General features: G+C 41.0%; 1 protein-coding gene across 1 annotated transcript in view; it reads left to right on the forward strand.

Moving 5' to 3' along the window:
• The window catches only part of LOC122803872 (kelch domain-containing protein 2-like), a 599,698-nt gene that overhangs the window by 303,049 nt on the left and 273,067 nt on the right, over positions 1-23,582 (forward strand). Inside the window, exon 7 of the mRNA XM_044073552.1 lies at positions 19,782-19,894. Within this exon, the coding sequence (XP_043929487.1) occupies positions 19,782-19,894 (113 nt within the window). The remainder of the gene's footprint in view (positions 1-19,781; positions 19,895-23,582) is intronic.

Genomic DNA, 23,582 nt, shown 5'->3' on the forward strand with positions numbered 1-23,582 from the left:
GCACCTTCACATCAACCAAAAGGAAATGCTAGCCGTGCAAAAGGCTATTATGACCTTCAAAGACCTATTGCATCCAGGCCAGCTATTGATAAGGACAGACAACACCACAGTGATGTGGTACATAAACAAACAGGGGGGAACTCATTCATACCCCCTGTGCAGGCAAGCCATGACCCTATGGAACACAGCACTGGAATTGCAAATTAAACTACAGGCACAATTCCTGCCAGGGAAGGAAAACACACAGTGGCAGACAACCTAAGCAGAAATATGACAGATCCACACGAATGGAAGTTGCATCCTCAAGTTTTCACAAAGATAACTCAGGCATGGGGACAGCCAGACATAGATATCTTTGCTACCCACAGAAATTGCCAGTTGAAAAAATTTTGTTCAAGGACCTATCATCCACAGGCCTGGAAGGTGGACGCACTTTCCTTCAATTGGGCAACATTGACAGTCTATGCCTTCCCGCCTCTTCCTCTGCTGCCCAAAGTTCTATTAAAACCAGAACAGAGAGGCCGAAAATGATTCTCATTGCTCCAGACTGGCCAAGACAACACTGGTATCCGCTCCTGAAGAGCCTGACACATTCCCCACCATGGATCCTACTTCTAGTCCCTCTTCTGTTGTCCCAGCACAACTACAAAACCCTTCACAGCAATCTCAAAACTCTAAATCTAGCTGCATGGAGAATTCCTTGATTTCCCAACAGTTTCTCCTCTCCAAGGAGGTGCAGGATGTCATCTTGGAGGCCAGAAGACCCTCTACTAGAAAGGCCTACTCTGCCAAATGGAAACGATTTTGTGCCTGGAATCAAGAAAAGGGACAGAATCCTTTGGTAATAAATATACCTCAAATTTTACAGTACCTAGCGGAGATGTTAAACAATGGACTTTCCTTCTCCTCCATCAAGATCTACGCTTCAGCTATTTCTGCACAATACAACACAGATCCTCCTTTATTCTCTCACCCTCTCTTAAGGCAGTTCCTCAGAGGGGCAAAGAATATAAAACCCCCAAGGAAACCACCAGTCCCTGCTTGGGACCTCAACTTCGTATTGGAAAAGCTGACCCTTCCTCCCTTCGAGCCAGCTTCTTCAACAGAGTTACAGTACTTGTCATGGAAAACAGCCTTTCTTCTGGCTATCACCTCAGCACGCAGGATTTCGGAGCTACAGGCCCTCATGGCTGTGCAACCATTCATCATTTTCTATCAGGACAGAGTTTCCTTACAAACCAACCCTACCTTTATGCCAAAGGTAGTATCCAGTGTAGCTTTGAATCAGACTATCCACTTACCTACCTTTTATCCTAATCCACAAAGCAAAGGGGAAAGACTACTACATTCCTTGGACATTCACAGATAACTTCATTACTATTTGGACAGAACAAAGCCATTCAGGAAATTTGAGCAACTCTTTGTGTCCTATGCAGCAGGTGCTCAGGGAAAGGCTATTTCCAAACAGACAATTTCAAAATGGATAGCCCACTGCATACACTTTTGTTACTCATTTCATGGAAAAACTGTGCCTGCATGCATCAGATCCCACTCCACCAGAGCCACAGCTACCTCTGCAGCCTTCCTCAGGGGGGGTCCCTACCAAGGACATTTTGGAAGCAGCCACCTGGAGTTCAGTGCACACTTTCTCCAATCACTATCACCTCCCACTATACTCAAAATCTAGAGTGGGCTTTGCCACAGCAGTCCTGCAGGGCATCCTAGCCCCCCCTAGTTCCACTTAGTGCCTACCACCCTTACTTAGCTTTGGGATTCTACCCATCTGTTAATGACTGCAGCTGTATGCACGATGAACATAGTACAGTTTTGTACCTGCCATAAATGTAGATGTTCGAGTGCTCATACAGCTGCAGTCCAGGTTTCCCTCCCTCCATCCCCTCTTAGGACAGGCCTTATGACAAACACTTTTCATATAACCTTTTTGGGGTATTCTTTTATGGAGTATTTGCTTGCAACTACTGTTTGTGATTTATCAACATTGCATCTTTGCATAACATTATGATGTTAAGTTGTCAATCTCGCCTTCATTCTTGCTTGATGGGTTCGGAGCCGATCCTCGGCTCCGACTCGGCACTTGCTAAGCTCGAGAGTCACTTTTACCAGCTCGAGGCAGCCCCATATCCCATGATGCAAGGCGGTAAGTACCCAGATCTCGTTTGCCACTTCGCTGATGAGGTCCTCCTTTTACCAGCTCCTGGTAAGTGATTTGCTACTTTGCTATTTTAGCCCCTTTTTACAAAAAAACCCTTAATTGTTAGTTTTATTTTAGTTTTAGACATTTTCTGACAGAAAATTATCTGTCTCTTCTTATTTTTTTTAGTCAGACTTTACCCGTCCCTCCCCCCCCCTGTTAGGGTGTGTGTGTGTGTTTATAGTTATACCTTTTGGTATATTTAATTTAATTTCTTTGACTGGTGTGTGTGTCTGTGTTTACACCATGTCTAAAGAAAGGGTCTCAGGCTTTAAGAAGTGTGACTCGTGCTGTCAGAAAATGTCTCTGACAGACGGTCACACTTCTTGCCTGTATTGCCTGGGGCCTCTTCACCTGCAGGACTCCTGTGCTATTTGTCATTCTTTCAGCCAGAGAGTCCTGCAGGAAAGAAGAAATAAGTTGATTTTGAGGGGCCTTCTTAAGCCGGAGGGCTCTCCGGCTAAGTCGGCTCTATCCAAGACTGTTAAGTCTTCCAAGGCCCAGGCTTCTGTGTCCAAGCCTGCGGCCTCGGCTCCGACTCGTTCTGAGTCGAGATCGCTCGGCTGGAGCCGATTCTGGCTAACTAAGACTTCGGCACCGATGGCTATCGGTGCCGATTCTGGTTCGACCACTTCGTGTCGGCTCGATCGGTTCCGACCACCATGTGGCTCAGGCAACGGGGTCGGCGCCGATCGGCTCCGACACCGTTACTTTGTGGCTGTATCGGCTCCGGCTGGAGCCGATGCATCGAAGCTACCTGTCGGCTCCGATAAGTTGTCGGCTCCGACAGGTTCAATAGTTTCATCGGTTCCGATGGCTCCGAGGAAGAGGTCTAGGTCTCCTTCCTTGGAGCCGATACTCGGCTCGGCTTCACCTCTCCTCTCGAACGGAGCCATCGGAGCCGATCTTCAAGGTCATCCAGGCTTTCTGACCATGATTTAGAGAGAGTGGTCAGTAGATTACTTAAGTCACAGGCACTGGCCCAAATGTTACATAGTCCGTCTCAACAGGCGACTATTGGTCCACACCCCATTGCAGTTCCTCCTTCAACTCTACCCCAGAGCTTGGAGTTGGAGTCTTCGGAATGGTTACTGCTACGGCTGAGGGCAGATACCCCTTCTGTTCCTTCAGCCTCTACTCTTATCTCCTCTTGAGACCTTCCTTAGAGGGATTCGTGGTCGGGCTTCCATGGTCTCCTCCGAGGGGTGAGTGGCATCGGACTCTTGTCCGAACCGCTCTTCCCCTTGGAGCCTCGGCCTTGGCGAGCTCGGCTCCGACATCTGCCTCGGAGACTTCCCTTCGGTGGTCCCTGGAGTTCCTAGCTCTTCGGTATGGGTTCTCTCGGACCTGCCTGGGAGGGGAGCATTCGAGGTGATGAAGAGTGTGCTGGCCACTGGTATCAGCCAGCAGTCTGTTCCCTTAGCTCCTCCCTCTATAGTGCCTGTTGACATCTCTGCCACTTCTCTTGCTACAGGACCCAGAGATCCTCCGCCTCAGGTTTCCCCATTGGGAATATCCCCCTCTTCCGAGGATTCTCCTGATGTTTCGGGAGATCCTCCTAGGAAGAGGACTTGTAAGAGGAAACATGTAGACTCCCCCGAGTCTATCACTTCAGATACTGACTTTGATGAGTCAGAGGGATCCCCAAGATCCCCTCTGAGGATGTCTCCTTCTCAGACATCCTAGAACTCCTTAGACAGAGGGGAAACTGGCCCACCAATAATCCCTCTGAGGATGAGTCAGTATACCTAGAGGCGTTTGGATCTCGGCCCTCCACCTCCTGGGTGTCTCCGCCTTTCGACCCCCTTATGCAGGTTATTGCCCGAAAGGCGTGGGCTGCTCCTGACTCTGTAGAGCCAGTCCCTAGGAGGCCTTCAAAATTTATTACTGCCCGTGTGATAAGCAATTCCTCACTAAGGGTGTCCCGCTGATGCCATGGTGGTGGCTGCTGCCACCAAAAGGAACTTGCAGATCCTTCCGCCGTCCATCCTCCTAATAAGGACTCTAGGACCATGGATAGGTATGGTGGCGGATGTTTTCCTCAGCGACCTTTGCTATGCGTTCGCTGAATTACCTATGTCACTTCACCAGACTCCAAAGGGATATCCTTAAGGAGCTAGGTGATGTTGTACAGGATCCTACAGCTGCAGGAGCTCAGGAAACAATTGCTTCGCAGCTAGGAACCCTTAATTCCATTGCAAACTCCTCCATGCGGCTAATATCATATGCTGCTGATGGAGCGAGTAGGGCCGCAGGTACAGGTGTGGCTCTTAGACGCCAAGCCTGGATGCGGCTATGTGACTTTGCAGATCCCTTTAAGGCGTCCTTCACAAATTCTCCCTTTGATGGGTCAGCTTTGTTTGGCCCTCAAGTGAAGGAAACTTTGACCAGGTGTGAGCAGGATGGCAAGACTCTTTCTGCCGTAGGAGTCCGTTTTTCCACCCCTTCTAGACCTTACCCCAAAGGACAGAAAGGTGGCAAAATGTGGTTCCGTAAATCCCAAGGAGTCACGCCGGATTCACGTGGTCAGTTTACCCCTAGAGGCAGAGGGGGTAACAACAACAGACGCCGCTCTAGAGGCAGAGGGGTCCAAAACCAGGGAAACAGAGAGCCTCTCTCTGACAAGCCCTTTCAGCATCCCTGAGATGTTGCCCGGCTGTCCATCCTTGGAGGCAGTCGGGGGAAGACTATCGCTGTACCCAGAAGCCTGGCATTCCCTCACTCAAGACAAATGGGTACAGTCGATCATATCCGAGGGTTACAAAATTCCTTTCGAGGAAAGTCCCTTTTATCACTCAAATTCCCTTCCAGATGTACCACCCGGTCTAAGGGAAATTGCAGAGTTAGAAGTCTTAAAACTTCTGCAAAAAAGAGCCATTCAGCCAGTCACAACAGATCATTCAGAGCCCGGAATCTACTCAAGGTTCTTTTTGGTCCCCAAAAAGACGGGAGACTGGAGACCAATATTGGATCTCAGCAGACTCAACAAGTCTGTGAGGAAGACAAGATTCCGAATGGTCACTCTTCAGTCAATTCAGTCAATTCTGCCCTTCTTACAGAAGGACAACTGGATGTGCTCAGTAGATCTTCAGGATGCGTACTATCACATCAAAATTCACAGACGCTCCAGGAGATTTGTCCGCTTTCGGCTGGGGTCCAGTCATTTTCAGTTCAGAGCCCTCCCCTTTGGTCTCACTACAGCCCCCAGAGTGTTCACCAAATGCATGGCAGTGGTCACGGCTCACCTGAGATGTCAAGGATTCCAGGTGTTTCCGTATCTCGACGACTGGCTCCTTTCAGCCACCACCAGGCATCAGCTTATTCAAGCCAGGGATTACACAATAAAGCTTTGTACTCTTTTGGGCATCTTGATAAACTTCGAAAAATCATCCTTATCGCCCTGCCAGTCTATTACTTTCATAGGCGCAAACTTAAACACTGTTCGGATGTCAGCTACCCTTACAGATCAAAGAGTTTCAGACATTCAAAGTCACGTCAGGATCATTCTAGCCAACAAGAAAGTACAGGCCAGAATGGTTCTAAAGGCATTAGGCCTCATGGCTGCGGCCATTACTCTTCTTCCCCTGGCTCGCTTCTACATGCGCCTTCTTCAGTGGATGTTGTTCACACAGTGAAGTGGTCGTACCAACAACTTCCAATGCGTCACCAGATTCTGGTGTCACAGACTTGCAAAGATCATCTTGCTTGGTGGATCACATCTCCCCAGGTTCACCAAGGCAGAAACTTTGTACCCCCATCCCCGGTAGCCACTGTCACCACAGATGCCTCCCTGATCGGGTGGGGGGGGTCATTATCAGGGCAAGATGGTTCATGGGACGTGGCAGCCGTTCGAGTACCACCTGCACATAAATGTCCTGGAGATGAGAGCAGTGCTTTTAACGTTGCAAGCCCTCAACGACTTTCTTCCCGTAGGGACAATTGCAGTCCACACAGACAACATGTCTGTAGTTTGGTATATCAACAAACAGGGCGGAACCAAGTCCTACCCCTTGTGTCGAGAAGCGCTCAGGCTATGGCAATGGGCAATCTCCTCTCATCGGTTTCTGGTAGCAACGCATATCCCTGGGAAAACCAACATTGTAGCGGACAGATTGAGCAGAGCTATTCTCATGCCTCACGAGTGGTCTCTCAAGCAATCTATAGCGGAAGAGATTTTTCTGGAATGGGGTCATCCATGTTGCGATCTTTTTGCTACTCCCCAAAACAGCAAATGCCCAGACTTCTTCTCTCTCTTCCCTCTTCCAGGCCATCCCCTGAGAGACGCTCTGACCCAGGATTGGCCCCAGGGACTTCTTTATGCCTTCCCTCCATTTCCTCTGATCCCTCAAGTTATCCAGAAAGCTACCGTTTTGAGAGCCAAATTGATTCTCATTGCCCCTTACTGGCCTCGACAAGTTTGGTTCCCGTTCCTCCATCGTCACCTTTTGGTGCAGCCGTGGCATCTGGACCCAGTGCCAGATCTTCTGATTCACCAATCCGGTCAGCTGCACCGGTCTATCCCTTCTCTCAACCTCACAGCATGGTTGCTCCACTTCCTTCCTTAGCCAGGCTTCCTTTGATCTCTAACCCAGTTAGAGACATCATAGTAGCTTCTTTAAAATCCTCTACCAGGAGGATTTATGCAAGCAAATGGAAACGTTTCTCTTATTGGGCTAAGGCCAAGAATATTGATCCTTTCACTGCCCCTGTTCAGGCAGTCCTGGACTTCTTAGCAGAGATTTTTCATGCAGGCTCCTCTTCTTCCACAGTCAGAGTTCAATTGGCTGCTATCTCGAACTTTCATGTCGGGGTCGCAGATCACAATATTATGTCCCATAGGCTCTGCAGGGCCTTCTTGAAAGGAATTTTCCTGCTAAAGCCTCCAATCAGGAATCCTCCTCCTCAGTGGGATCTAAATTTAGTGCTGACATCCTTATTTCTTCCCCCCTTCGAGCCAGCTGTTTCTTGTTCCCTGAAATTTCTTTCTTGGAAAACTTTATTCCTAGTGGCTATTACATCGGCCAGGAGGGTGTCTGAACTTCATGCTCTATCGGTTCGACCCCCCCTATTTGGTTTTTCACAAAGACAGAGTATCATTGAGAACTAATCCGACCTTTTTGCCTAAGGTCGCTTCAAAGACCAATTTGAATCAATCCATTGATCTCCCTGTATTTTTCCCAAACTATTCAGACAGAGCCGAACAAAAACTACATTATCTAGATGTCCACTGTCAACTCAGATATTATTTGGACAGAACAAAAAAATTTAGGAAATCTGATCAACTTTTTGTTTCCTATGCGGATAATAAGAAAGGCCTTCCTGTTTCTAAAGTGACCTTGTCTAGATGGCTTTCTTCGGTCATCTCTGAAATTTATCTGCTCAGGGGAAAACAGCTGTGCTCAAAACCTAAAGCACATTCAACTAGGAGCTTAGCTACTTCTACAGCCTTTCAAGCTAGACTTCCTTTAGACACTATTTGTGCAGCGCCACTTGGGCCACTCCTCACACTTTTGTTTCCCATTACAAATTGGACTTGGCCTCCAGGGACAGAGCCAGTTTTGGCTCTACAGTCCTCAAGAGTCTGTTCCATTGAGCCACCCAGGATAGAGGTGCTAGGGCGGTCCCATCAAGCAGAATGAAGGCGAGATTGACAACTTAACATTAAGAAGTTATGTACCTACCATAACGTTCCATGTTAGTTGTCTTCTCTGCCTTCTTTCTTGCGACCCTCCCTCCTTCCCCAGGCCTGGACAGACCTTTTATAAGAAATTATTATGCTGAAGACCATTCAGACCTGGTCCTTCTTCCATCCTGTAAGTTTTCTTTCTTCCTTTTGGAAGTGTTTTATGCTTGGTGCTATTGCCCTTTGTCATCAAACGAGATCTGGGTACTTACCGCCTTGCATCATGGGATATGGGGCTGCCTCGAGCTGGTAAAAGTGACTCTCGAGCTTAGCAAGTGCCGAGTCGGAGCCGAGGATCGGCTCCGAACCCATCAAGCAAGAAAGAAGGCGAGAGAAGACAACTAACATGGAACGTTATGGTAGGTACATAACTTCTTATTTGCCTTCCTTCTGGGGACACCTGACATCTGGGGCAAGAAAAACTGAAGAATATGGCATCGGCTGCCTCTTTTATACCCCTGCCGCACTGACGTCAGGGAAGAAGCGACAACAACCGACGCCGGACCTAGACATTGGAATTCGGCCGACCGAGGACCCGCCTGACGGCAGGATAAACCCATCTGTTATGACTGCAGCTGTATGAGCACTCGAACATCTACATTTATGGTAGGTACAAAACTGTACTTTCTAAATCACGTACTGCCCCAAGGAGTGATATAACCAGTTTGTCCTTCCCAGGTAAGGAAAGGTTTTTATTCAGGGATGTTCCTAGTGCCAAAGAGTGAAAAATTTTGTAGACCAGTTCTGGACCTTCCTTTACTAAACCTATTTGTGATAGTGCTCAAATTCAAAATGATATAATTTCATAATGTTTTAACTCTGCTTTCTCTTTCCAGTTTTCTGATAACACTAGACTTAAAAGGTGCATATCATCACATCCCTTTTCATTCAGACTTCAGATGGTTCTTAAGGTTTTGTGTATCTGACTCGCATTATCTGTTCTCTGCCTTACCTTTTGGACTACCCACTGTAGCAAGGGTGTTCACAACATGTCTACCTCCAGTTATAGCTCATTGCAAGCTACAGGGCATCCACATTTCTCCATACTTACACTTGCTTATCTTTGCATTGTCTTTTTCAAAGTGTCAGGAATCTCTGTCTTAGTTGAGAGATCTCTTACACAAACTGGGATTCCAAGAGAGCATTCAAAAGTCTTTCTTGACTCCCTCACAAAGGATTGTGCTCCTGGAATGTCAACTACACACCTTCGTTTAAAGAGCTTTTCTTCTACAGGAAAAATAGATCTGTAATCTAGATCTGTTTTTAAGGTTTTACACGGAGACTTTGGTGACTACAAGAGAATACCTCAGGATTTTGGATCTCATGGTATCTGTGATTCTCAAGATGCCTCTAGCAAGACTCCATATGTGAAAAATACAGTGGTAACTAAAATCTCTTTGGTCCCAGCACCAGCACCCTTTATCTTTTCAAATCCTAGTGCTGGGGCTTGTCAGAATAGAAATCATTTGGTGGAGACAGCAGTTGTCCTTAAATCCAGGTCTCTGCTTCTCTTTCACTGCTGCAGTGAGTCAGTCAACTTAGAAACCTTGGGCTTTGCTTGGGGAACAGTTTCAGGAGGGACAAAAGTGTAGATGGTGTGGGACACCAAGGACAGGTGCAAGCACATAAATATCAAGGAGATGCTTGCCCTGATCAAGTCAGTCAACTCTCTGAGACATCTTTGGTCCCTGGCATTTCTTCAAGTGGCTACAGGTAATACCATAGTCTTATTTTATATCAGCAAACAAGGGGAACCAGGTTGTACTCCCTTTATAGAATAGCCATGTTAGCTGTGGATATAGCTTTACTGCACAGTTTCACTCTACAAGCATCCTACATTTCATCATGGCAAAATTGTGTGACACACAAGCTTAGCAGGACCAGGGCAGACCCTCATGAATGGAAACTAAGTTGGAGGGTCTTCCAAGGTTTGAGCCATCTGTGGGGAGTTTTTCAAGCAGACCTCTCTGCCTCCTCTCTGAACAGTTCTCTGGCAACATTCTTTTCTAGGACTGCAAGAAGGCCTGGAAGACAGACTCCTTGGACAGGAATGTTCGTGTATGCTTTTCTACCCTTTCCACTAATATCTGGGGTAATTCTGAGGATTCAGAAGGAATCCCTCAAGGTCCTTATGGTGACTCTGCCTTGGCAAACATGGGTTTTCCTTTATTTTGGAAATGGCAAGAGGCAGTTACCACACACTTCCTCACAGACTGGATCTACTCAAACAAGAACAGGAGTTTTTGATGTACCCTGACATCAATCAACTTCAGATAACTTCCTGGATGATAGGGTATTTAATTTCTTTTAGCCACCTGTTTACTGAGGATGTGCAGCAGGTACTAATGAAGGCAAGATAGCCTGCTGATAGAAAATTGTATATTAACAAATGCAAAAAGACTTTCTACTTGGTGCCAGCAACATAACCAGCACCCTGTCAGATCTAGTTCTCTGCTTTTACAATAATTGTGTGAGTTGTTATCCTATGGCCTTTCTTAATCCTCTGTCAAAGTTCATTTATCAGCCATTCCAGCATTTCTGCCAATGGATCATTGTCTTTTGTGTAGTCTCATGTCAGAATGTTTTTGAAAGGGATTTTGCATAAGAGGCCTCCAAAAAATGGTGGCCCCTCCTTGGGAAACTTAATGTTGTGTAGGAGGTGCTAACATTTGCTCCATTTGAACCAGCTAACCTGGCTGACTTGAGGTTCTTAACAAGGAAAATAGTTTTTATGACTGCTCTGACCTCTGTGGGAAGGGTATTTGAGTTGCACGCTCTTATGGTGAGTCAGTCTCATCCCTTTTCCCATGGGGACAAGGTTTCTTTGAGAACTAATCCTTCTTTTATAACTAAATTGGCATCTGAGTTTATTTTAAGCCAAACAATCTATCTCCCCATTCTCTTTCCTGAACCTAAAAAATGAGGGAGAATGGACACTCCATAACTCAAATGTTTAGACAAAACTTTGGAACTATCTTGACATAACTAAATTTTTCAGATCTTCGGATCAGTTCATTTCTCGTGAAGAACAGTCAACCTGTGTCAAAACAGACTGTTTCCAAATGGTTGTCTAAGACTATTACCTTTTGTTGTACTTAACAAAACTATTCCAGGCAGGGACAAGGTCCACTATACCAGGGCCTTGGCTTCATCTATGGCATTTTGGAAAAGGATGGACTGTAGAAGTATCTAGAAGCTACTACTTGATCCTCTGTACATACATTTACTAAGCACTATAAGCTTGATTCCTTTTCTAAGTCCAGATCGGGCTTTGCTAGGACCATTCACGATGGGCCCCTGCACTCGTCTCCTTCCACCTCCTAAGTATAGATAGCTTGAGTAATCTGTCCATATAGCTAAGGCTTCTGCAGCAGTGATCAGTATGATTAACATAGTACAGTTGTGTAAGTAAACAACATAACAGTACATGTTTGAGTGATCAGAGCTGGCAGTAGCCTCTCCTGCACCTTCCCTTCATTCCCCTTGTTTTTTTGGTGTGCTTTTTATGCAATGGTGTGGACATTTATTTTTGTTCTTAGCATTGTCCCGTTAAGCCTCTGCCTCCTACTTAGTTTTGGCAGGAAAGCTGTGAAGGGTTTTATGCTAAAACTTGTCTTATTTAGCTCAACTCAAGCTGCCTGACAGTTTGGGCATATGGAAGGGTGCCCTGAAGTTGTGGAAGCTGTCTGGCTGTTACATTGTAGCCCATATAGCTAAGGCTACTGCAGTAGTGATCATTCAAACATCTAGCATTACGATAATCTTACTTACACAACTGTACTATTTCCATTTTCTGGTAACTTGCCTTTTTGCCAGCAAATAGCATTAAACATATCAAGATCTTACTATGTCTTGGCAATTCAAACCCTGTATTCTAGCTCAAAGTAATCATTTCCTTTGTTACAAAGCGTTGTTCCCTCAGCATTTCTGTCAAAGTACTGTATATGGAATTTGTAAAATCTATCAGCTGATTGCATTCAAAGAACATATTTCCATTTACTTCTCCCTTCCCCATCACACACCCAGCACTTGCTGCTTACTGGGGGAAAATCTTGTGAAGTCTACTTACAGAATAAAACTACCTTTGGAAACATTTTCATTTAAAACATTATAAACCTTCTGGAATTTATTGAATACTGGGATGCCTTACAATTTTTTCCATTTGTTTTCTTGTTTGTATATTGTCTTTCCATTTTCTTTTCCCAGTTTTATCTAACTTCCCCTGATCGATTCTTCTAGTTATTGATGAAGTAATGTCTTTCGGCTTTTCCCGGTTAGGGGTTGCCACAGCGGAATTCCGGTCCGCTAATGATTGGCAGTGGATTTTTTACGGTGCCGAGTTGCCAGCCCGGTGCCCAACCTTCAAAGAAGGCACACCCATTTTTATCATTCATATGTTCTACTAATTATCATTTTTAGCAGCAACTTCTGTTATAGGCTGAACTAAGAACTCTGCAAGAGCTGGTCTTTTGCTTAGCACCCCCTGTCCTTTTCTTTTTCCCTATACTCTGTTATTAGCTCCTGATAGGAAAAGAAAACTTCTTTTTAGCCTCATCCATCTCTGTTACTTTTGCCTCCCCAGTTATATGCATCCAAAACATTGGTTCTTTTGCTAGTTTTCACTAGTAAATTCTAATCCCTTCTTGCCTGAGTTCTCTACCCCTGCTTGCAGACATCCATATTGGTAAAATCTCCTTTCTCCTTTTCAGCTGGCTGAGTTCTTAGAATACTTTCTGATACTTTGTGAATGTAATATTCTGTACCGTGGTTGTTTCCCTTAAGGTTCACACTAAAACTTTTAATATTTGTAAGCATCGTAAAATTAAGAATTACTAATGGGTGATCTTTAATTAAGGAAAAAAAGGTCCTGGACAATGAAAAGGTCAGTCAAATTGAAAACATTATAAAATGTAAACATAACCTAACCATTTATATAATAATTATGCTCATTTAAATTGCTACTGCATAATTTATCTCAGATTTCAAAGACATGAATCTGGAGTGTTTAACCTTGGGCCTCTGCTGAAAACGGTCTCTGTGCCAGTCGGACTTGGTAAACAAATTATTAAATAAATACATTTTATGACTTTCTATCGTTGCCTTAATTGTAGTATGCACTCAGAATGTTGTAATAATGTTTTTAAAATATTGTGTAAATTAAGAACTGCTTATAATTGAGAAGCAAGCAGTATGCACAAATGCAGGGGACTGAAGTCTTCTAGCAGCATATTAGAATAAATTTAAAATATCACATCATCTCTCTCTACTCATATTTTACCATTTAGTTACTACAGTTCTAAACCTAAAAAACATAATTCCTCTTTATACTTAGTATTTTCAGTCTCTCTTTGAACTCTGTGAACTGCTTCTGTAAAACAAAGCATAATTCTCAGAATGGTTAGACCTGTCCTCATTGTGAACTATGCAAGAACCATGTATAGGGGGAAGCTTAAACAGAGGCTTGAATAATCTGTTCTTCTGTAACATAATCAGTCACTTGTTAAGCCTTTAAGACATTGTTGACTGACAGTTCTTAACAAAAAAAAAAAAAAAAAAAAAGACAACATCACTGCAAAAGTTAATTTACACACTACAATATTACATTGACAGGTTTTCTTTACCTTAGGTAACTGAAATATTTCCCTCAAAGTAGTCACAATCAACCAGTATCATCCATCTTTCCACATAAATCTTTCTGCCTGGATGCCATATTTGCCAAGGTACCTGCTCCTTCTCATAGCATGTTACATACAGAACTAAAACTGTCTGAGGTGTCCCTATAACTATTTCAGCCAATGTCAACAGCACTCAGGGCTCTTTCACAGTGTCTATATTATGTAGTTGAAGGAACTAAAAGTTGACTACCCTTTCGACACGTGTCGAACCTGCACTTGAGCGAATGGCCACATCATCGATTTTTTTTTCCAAGGGAAAAAAAATCAGTTGGCCATTGTTTTAAATCTGCCCTTTTCCCCACAGTAGTGTGATCTTGGAGTTGGTATATTTAGTTAGGGGGTGTGGGGGGCACAGCCTCCCACTTCATAGTGTTTGTTATATTGTGTCATGCGTAGTTGGCCAAAAAAGTCGATGATGTGGCTGTTCGCTTAAGTGCAGTTTCAACACATATGTGTCAATTAAAGGGTAGTCAACTTTTAGTTCCTTCGACTACATAATATCAACCCCTTTCACAGTCCCTAAAGAGTTTTTTGTAAACCCTATTCACGCCACTAATTTTCTTTTAACAAAATCCATATGGTTCAGACCTTCCTATCATTTTAGCAAATTTTTGTGTCTTGGTTGTCTTTCATACACAGCACATGCTGTTCATTGTGCCAGCCATCTGACTATATATTCATCAGACACTTTATTTCTGATTTCTCTAGGTCTCTGTTGCATTGGCATAATTACTTCATATTGTTCACTGATTATCTGAAAAGCATATTCACTTCCATCTAGCTGACAAGTATACAATGTTAAGCTGTTCAACAGCATTCTCAACTCTTTTAGAATGATGTCAGGTGCATTTCACTAATTTTTTAACTACCTTACTGGCACAGTCTTTTTCTTGAGATATCTTGTTTGAGAGAGTATCCACATGGTCAGGCATGCCAACATCGTATCCACATGGTCAGGCATGCCAACATCAGTTTTTTTTCCATATCTTCCTGCTAAACTTTAACAGAAATCTTAGTGAACGTAACCGGTTTTGAAATATATATATATATATATATATATATATATATATATATATATATATATATACACACCTGTCTATGTATATTTTTTATATGTATGTGTGTATAAAATGAATGTACATGTATATCTCCTTACAAGTAAAGTGGTGCAGATTATCAACTTCCAAAAGCACCACATCATCTTCCAGTGCTGTGAGAACTTCAAGAAGTGCAAGCTAAAACTTGTATTCCAAGCCGGTATTAAAATTTCAAAATAGAACGCAGCTTCTGTTATGTCAATTTAGGGATGTAAATGCATCAGTCAAGTATTTTCATCATTGTAGGAGTTTTTCAGACTTGAGTGTTAGTTTTTGCCAGTACTTTGGTAAAAAAGGTGGGAATTTAAAAAGTGTGTTCGGTTTTGGGAGTAGAATGAACGCAAGGTTGCTAAAGACTTGCAAATATAGTGATACTACTTAGTGCTGTTTCATTATGTGGACTTGTATTGATCTTAGAACATTTGGGTTCAAGTTTAGGTTACAAAAGCATATTCATTTGTAACAGTACTGCAGTTGCATATTGTGCTGCAGGTCTTTGTGGTGTGCTTTTTGTATGAGGAAAATTATTAAGAAGCTGAGCTTGTGTATTGTGTATTAGTGACTATTTATACCATTAAGACAGCAAACATTAAAAATGCATAATTTGAACTTTCTGAAGCATGTAGGAATTTTTTTTTTCTTTTTGTGTCTGAGATAAAGTGGTTGAGATGGGGATTTAAGCAGTCAGTAAGGCACGTTGGAGCTCCGCTGCAGATTAAATTAGATGCTGTTAAAACCAGCCAGTCTTAATGACAATTTAAGTATCAAATGTATTTTAAAATCTGTGAAATTAGTTTGAAATACATTTCTGTTTAGTTTTCTTTATACAGAGAAATGGCTATTTAAAGACTTTGCACATTATTGGAAGAATTTGTATTGTAAAAAATTTTTATACTTTTTTTTTTTTTTATACTTAAGCTCTCTGATTATGTGGAAGCTGGTAGCTGTTTATTTTCACCACATGACTTTTAGATTTTGGTATATAAAGTGTTTGCTTCCTTTAAGGTAACTCTGCTCTGAAGAAGTATTTTATGAATGATGCTATTATTTTCATTAATAAACTGAAATAGGAGAAGATGTATGTCTTTTTTCTGTATAACTTTAAACTGTGTCTTGTATTGTTTTTCATTCTGGAACTGTCTGGCAGTTTGGCATAGAAAATTTGGGCTATGAACTTTTTGCACAATGACTTTAGACAACAGAACATTGAAAGGTTTGTCGCCAAACTTAGGTAACCTATAAATAGAAAAATAACCAGAGGTCCTGTAAAGGTTTCAGAGATATTGTGGAAATGTTATGAAAATTTGCACAGAAGACTTAATTATGAAATGTGAAAATCAAGAAAGAGCACAAAATGGAAGTATTTATGAAAGACTTAATAATTATGCCAAGTTTAGAGGTAGATGAGGCTCAACAATTAACAGTTAAGATAGGAGGTGATAAGATAAAAAACAGTGTTGTAAAATAAGTCTTCAGGATAGTTTCCAGGAACAGATGGTAGGTAATCCTGTGTAAGTTTGGAAATTAGGAGGGACGAAAGTGATAAAGAGCTGGAAGATTTTGTTTAACAGTATTTTAAAAGGAGGGGAAGCACCATCATCTTGGAAGAAAGCTGTGGTGGCTGTGTTACCTAAAGATGACAAAGACCCTTCAGACCCAGCTTCATATAGACTCCATGCAGTTTTAAAGAATGGCAAAGGTGTTGCCAACATTGATAGATATGGATCAGTGTGGTTTTGCGGAGGAGAGGCAAACATTTGACTACATTAATGGAACAGTGATGATTAGAGGGATGAAATGGATGAAAATACCTCTGTTGGTGGGGGGTCTTGAAGCAAAGAAAGCATTTGACAAAGTAAACTGGGATTTTATGAGAAAGCATTTGCATTCTCTAATACAATAATAAAGTTAAATAGAAGAATATATGAATGATCAGAGGCAAGAATTACAGTGGGAGGGTTCCTGTCAAATAAGGTGTGTTTGAACAGAGGAACCAGGCAGAGATATCTTCTTTCTCCTTTGTTGTTTGCTTTATATTTAAATACAATAATATAATTGGTGGTAATCCAGAAAAAAATGCGCATATTTGCAGATGATATTCTTTTGTACTTGATAAATCTAGAAAAAGACATCCGAGTGTTGTGGAACAGTTTGAGACGGTTTCAAGTCTTTTCAGGATACAATTCAGATAAAGCAAAGGCTGTAACAGTAAATTATGTACCCACATACGAATTGATTCAGTAATACCCATAATTATGAGCACATAAGATGAAGTATTTTGGAGTATGGGTTAAACAAGCATTTATTACAGCACATAAGGATATATGGAAAGAGACTGAACAAAAGATTATACAAAATTGAGAAACTGGGAGCTCTCATTTATGGATTATGGATAGTAAAATACAAGCAGTGACAACATTTTTAGCACCTTTAGTCTTGTATATCCATCAAGCGTACTTTTACCAACACAAGGAGAAGTTGTGGGCAATAATAAAGAATTGAAGGAATTTGTCTAGGAGGGAAAGAGGGCAAGGGTTAAGTGAAATAAGTTGATCCTTCCAGTACAACAAAGTGGTCTAGGTTTACTTGATTTGAACAGATATTTTAGAGCTACACATTTAAGGTCCATATACATAACACAAGCTGAAGGTTATAATTCATAGTGAAAAGGGATTATGATGAAGCAAGGAGGAATTTCCAGAAATAGCGAGTGGGATTTTGGATGCAGATCCTTAAGGAGAAAACTGTACAGAATGTTATATTCTTAAAATAGCAGAAAGTATTCTTAGAATTAAGCCAGTACAAGAATGGATGAAGGAAATTTTGCCAATAGGGGTGACTGCAAGTAAGGTACAGAAAGTGGGCAAGAGGGGGCTGGAATTTACTGGAGAAACCTGGCAAAGGAACCAAGATGTTGGGAGCGAGTAACTCGAGCAGGAATGGTAATTGAGTGGAAAGAGGGCAAGAAGACATTTGGATTGCAGGCTAGAGACTGCCTTCCCTACCAAGGCTTGATCTCAGAGTACAGACAAAGAGAAAGGAAATTTAAGTAAAAGACCTGGTCTGGTAGAGTTTTTAGTTGAATCTGGAACAGAAGCAGTTGTTAAGGAGATAATTAGTAGGGCATATAAAATATTACATGATAACTATAAGAATTAATCAGAGAAGATTAGAAAAGATTGGGAAGACTGGAAAAGCAATTTACGAGAAAACAATGGGAAGACATATGTATGGACCCCGAGTATGTAACCACATCCGGAAGGTTTAGGATATTTGCATGGGAGTGTTTGCATAGGTATTTTTATGTCCCAAAGCAGACTTCAAAGCAGTTTTCCTCGGGTAGATAGTAAATGTTGGAGGTGTGATGGAGAAGAAAGAGGTAACAGGAAACATATGTTTTGGGAGTGTAATGAGTTGGCAGATTTTAAAAATTCTCCACAGAGAACTCCATCAGAAATATTGGGTGAGGAAATTACTGTAAGTAAGGAAATTATTCTTCTGAGCTGGGACACCGCATCAGAATTGCCTAGACATAGTAAGGACTTGTTAAGTTTAATTCTGTTGGTTGCCAAAAAAGTAATTACTAGAAAAGGAAATCAAAGTTTTCACCAACTTTATTTGAGCTATTGAATATTGTAAAAGAGCTAAAAGACCTGAAGAGGGATCTTTAGAAAAGGCAAGGAGTAAATTGCATAGGAGTAAATGGAAACTGTGGGAATAATGCATTCATAATAATAATCAGGAGGAGGAGGAGTAAGGTTTAAGGAGAGGCAGGAATTCAGGAATTGTTTAATGTTGGACTAATGATAGTAGCAAAGAAAATATATATGAAGTATGTTGTATTTAAATGGAAAAATGTTAAAATGGTTTGTTTTCTTGTCTATTCATGTATGTTTGCCTATGTCTCAAGTAATAATTTAATAAAACTATTTTAAAAAAGAAAATTTAGGCTATGAGCTACTAACAGACACAATCTTGAAGTCTTGATCTTTGATTCCCACTTTTTCCATTTGTTTGGCATATTACTTTAAGCAAATGACTTAACTAGAACAGTGCTGCTGAGTTGCTCCTGAAAAGAAGCAGCGTATGTATGTTGGCTTTAACCAGTTAACAGATAACACAAAGTTGTTTAATTTCCTCATATTCTTAAAAGATTACTGTAAGCAGTTGATTTTACTTGCTCGGTCTATCTGTGTTTCATGAAAGAATCTGCCACTCAGAATTTCTATATGTAATTAGTATTTCTGTGTCACCACATTATCAGCAACTTTTTGTACATATTTGTTATGCTGTCTGCAATAATGTCTGAAAGCCCAGCTTTACAGTTTGCATTTGTTTAAGATCAGGAACAGTCAAAATCACCCAGACCACACAGGTACCATTGTGAATCTTATAAGTGTTTTTGGTGTTATTAGTGTCCTCTGCCTTGGACTTGGCCAAGTCTTCTTTTCTCATGGAAATATGAAGCCCAGATCATCCTGAACAGAGGTAATCCAGAGGGCAAGAGTGAAGTCTAGTATCTCACCTGTGACCCAGAGGGTGACAGGACTAACAAGAAACAGAGTATAAAGGATTAGTCCAGATAAAAGCACTTTAGATAGGCGACTGTCTCTCTCTGTCTGATGCCCTCCCTGTGGGAGGAATAAAGACACCGTGTTGAAGTTTCCAGTAGTTTATTCAGTTAAGCAGCTAGACGGATGAGTGTTCTTGTTCTAATGATTGGAGTGAGGATCTCCTTATCTTACACTTAGAACACTCTTGTGAATGGAATAATTGTTTGCTGTCAGAAAAAATTAGATATTTTGCTCCCCCCAGTCCCCCCCCCCCATTCTAATCACATTATCTTTCTGAGAAGTAAATCTTGAATCCATTCATGGATTTCAAAGCTTTCAAATATGTGGCACCTGCAGAGCATTAAGGAACATTTATTTTTCCAGTCCTGCAACTTCCTTTAATTTTACGAGTTCAGTTTTGAATCTGATTTGCTAATATGGTTAAGAGAAATTTGTATGTGCTGGGGTATAAAATCTGAGATGTGTTTTTTAAAACTCTGTAAAACATTTTATTTTGCACATCATTAAATTTATGTGACATTGTGAATTATTTCCTTTAAGGTTGTCACAGCAAGAAGATTATCCAGTAGGACGATCATGGCATTCTCTTACTCCTGTCTCTTCTGATCACCTCTTTTTATTTGGAGGATTTACAACAGACAAACAGCCGTTAAGTAAGTTATGCTGTCTTGGTAATGTTTGAAGCTTATATTATTGTATTTTTGATCGAAAGATGTTTTCCCTGTTCCTTTAATGCACAGATTAATATCCACATTTGAAGATGTGATATTATATTAAGACCACATTGTTTGCTGTTGTAGAGTTTCTTTCCTGAACATACCTTTAGCAAGCGGAATTTGACTAGCAACCCAGGCAGTGAAGAGGCAATCCAGCTGGAACTGTTTAACAGCTGATAGCCAACATTTTCTTCCTAGGGGGAAGAGAGTTAGGCATCTCGGAGCCGCTTAACTCCTGCAGTTTGCAGCACTTACCTAGGGACCTAGTGGCTACTTAGGTCTGTATTGAAATGTTTATTCCTTAAAAGTCTGGTTGAGTGCATTCTTTAAATTGTACTATCCAGGTAAATGAACTCCTGTAGTATTTCATTCCATTCTGGGGACCACATCATGCCTAGGTATACTGGCAATGGCTTGTCTGCTGCTGTTTGTGATGACATAGAAGGAATCTTGGGTTAACAAAATAATATATTGGATAAAAAAGTAAAATTAATAAAGTGCTGCAGTGAGTGTATTGTATACAAAGCCTCTGCCTTTAGCAGCTGCTGCTTTGTCATAAAGAGCTTGAGTTAGTTATTTGATGCACTTTTTGATTTGTGTTGTGCTAAGGGAAGTGAGCATTATTCTTTTCAGGTTTCATCCTAATAAAGGCTCCATCTCTTCTGCCCAAGAAAAAGGGGAACTCTGGTATTAAAACAATGTCTCAGTTAATGTTTTTAATTAGGACTTAGGACTTATGCTCTGGAGGTAATTAAGTTAACTGTAAGCAAGAAAACATTCTTAAACTGCATCCATTGTATTTGTTATTCATTATTTAACTAAGTAGATTGGCTAATCAAAACATGAAACATTTAAAGGTGTGAAAAAATGCTGTAAAATCCAAAATGCTGTCCTGTATGTGAGAGAGTAGCAACCTTGTTGAGACGGAATTAAAACTGGACTGTGCCTAGCTTTCCAAGATGGCTGCAGACTGGTCAGCATCTTAATTTCAGCTATCCGAGTGTAAAAAAAAAAAAAAAAAAACACTGATAGACCAGTAATTCTACCTGTTGTAGTAAAATTCAGTTACTGGCTAATAGGGACACTGTCTGGATGCCAGCAAAGAACAAACTTAGAGAGCCAAAAAAAAAAAAACGCTAGAAAAGATGAAAACACTGACTGGGAAGAATCCTGCAGATCTTTGGCAAACATAGTTAAAACTCCAGCTTTGGTATAAGAAATAGCTTCCTGTAATTTAGAGGAAAAATAAGTTGCATTTTGTCAGAGCTAATTAAAATAAATGAAATATTGAAACTGTAGAGCCACTCAAATAACAAAAGGCTGGAAAATGGCAAAAGCTTTAAACAGCTATTCAGATTTACTGATAAAATTGAAAAAAAAAACAGATGTTGAAATGCAGAAAAGGCTAAACTGACTATGAAACTACTCAAGAAAAGCTGTTTTAAAAATGGTAGAATTAGAGAACAGAGCACAAACACAAAATCTGAGATTTTCTGCTGCACCAGAGAAACCAAAGGAACAGACTGCATTAATTTTATGAAAGCAGAAATTATTAACTGGACTGGTATCCCACAGCAGAATTTATTAATTGAAAGGGCACCACATTATGTCTGTGTTCCAAAACTGGCCATGAGAAAGTAGCCAGACCTGTTTTAGTAAAAATGTAGATCTTAAAAATGCAGAAAGAGTTGATCCTGACAAAAGTGTGGCAGAAGGGCAAAGCAGTAAAAATGAGATACAGTAGAGTGTTCTGGAAAATAATTATTTACTGTACACCAGGCAGAAGAGAAGCAATTTTAACCCAGCAATCAGGGAATGTTGAGAGGCAGGTGTGAGATTCTGTATCCAGCAGTCTTCTGAGTATTATTTCCAGGAGGATCAAAGTCATTCCTTAATGTAGAAAAGGCTAAGGGTAAAATACAAAAGTTTGTCCAACAAGGGGTGAGCCATCAAACAGAGGGGAACTTTGCTTCTCATTCTTCTGATGGCAAGGCTCATGGAGAGCCATTGCCATTCAGTTTCCAGTGTTCCAAAGGAAAATGCTTGAGAGACAGAAAAAAGCACAGGAGTTAATGTGAAGAATCTGAAGTACCTTAGACTTGAACTGGAGTCTGGGGTTGGGAGATGGAGCTGAGCAGGAAGAAGGCCAGCAACACTGAAATTAGATAAATGTGAAACTGCAAATCATCAATCACATTTGTAAAATATGACTTTACAAGAAAACGTGGCAGAGAGAGAGAGTGGATTTTTGTTAAACTTGTTGGGGTTCTGGCAGCCGTATACCCCATTGCTTATTAATAGTTGACAGAACACTAAAGGGAAAATGGATGGCGAAGAATGGAAAAACAAATCTAAGTAAAACCATCTTTGTTCTGTGTTTGTGTAAAACATTGTATGATATAAATTGAATGTTGTGTAGTAAAGCATTTTGTAGTGATTATTGTATAGAGGATAAAGTTTTAAGAAATATAGGCATTACAGTATAAAAATAGTGGAAGGGCTGGGCAAGAGCATGTTTAAGTCAGTAGGTTGTCATGGAAACAAGCTGACAATGTGAAAGCAGTATACTGGCAGGTCTAAATGTTGTTTACTGAAAGAAAGGTAAAATTAAAAGGTGCAAAGGCAAATAGCTTGATAAAAATGAAGTATAAAGTTATTGGAAGTGAATAAGAGCTAGCAGTTTTTCCAGTAACTAAATACTTTAATGTGTTTACTAGAACATTGTATAATTTAGTTGCATTTAAAGACAGCCACTGCTCTTTTTCTAAAAACTAAAAGTTAATGTTTTCTGAAAGCATACAAATTGTTTTTCACGTCTGGGAGAGGAAATAGAGATAAGACAAGAACAGACTGCAGGCAGTGTAAGTAGGAGCACAGGCTGTAAAGTGTGCTTTGCATGGATAACCTTAAGTTTAGATTAGGTAATGCATGTGGGTGCAGCTGTTGATTTGGGACAGTTCTTATCAGGAGAATTAAACTTCATTATTTGAAAGTGTACAAAGTTTTGTATGTTTTTTAGTTAATAGGTTCTGAGGGTGTTCTCGGGGTGTGTTTTGTTTATTTTTGTTGGAGGGTTTTCATTAAAACAATAAGTCTTGTGACATATGTTTAAATGTTGATGTCAAGAAACATCCGTATTAAGGATCAACCTGCCAAACATTAGTAAGTACATATAACACAGAATATGGAAGTATTAATTTAAAAAAGATGTCCTATATAATGGGTGGGAATAATAACTTCTTCCTATAATGTCTACACTAAACATATTAGTTTAGAATGTGAATTGCCTCACAGTCATAGACAAAAAGGTCAGGTTTTAAATTTTATTAAGAAATGCAGACTGCACATAGCAATGCTACAGGGAAGACTTTTGGAAAGATGTGAGTATGTGAATTTAATAAAGAAAGGATTTCAGGATGGATATTCAGCAGAATATCTGGGATGAAGAAAAAGTGGAGTACTTACAGTAATTGCTAGAGGAGCTCCAACAGTAAAAGAAAAAAAGAATAATGGTAGGTTTGTGGTAGTAAGGGACTGCTGGCAAGGAAGGAGGGCTACGCTAGCAGATATTTATATTCTGTCTAAAACTGCTATTATGGAGTGTAAGAATATTTTGGGAGAAATT

Source organism: Protopterus annectens, chromosome 6.part0 (assembly GCF_019279795.1).
Source record: "Protopterus annectens isolate FY-2018-M chromosome 6.part0, PAN1.0, whole genome shotgun sequence".
NCBI lineage: Eukaryota > Metazoa > Chordata > Ceratodontiformes > Protopteridae > Protopterus > Protopterus annectens.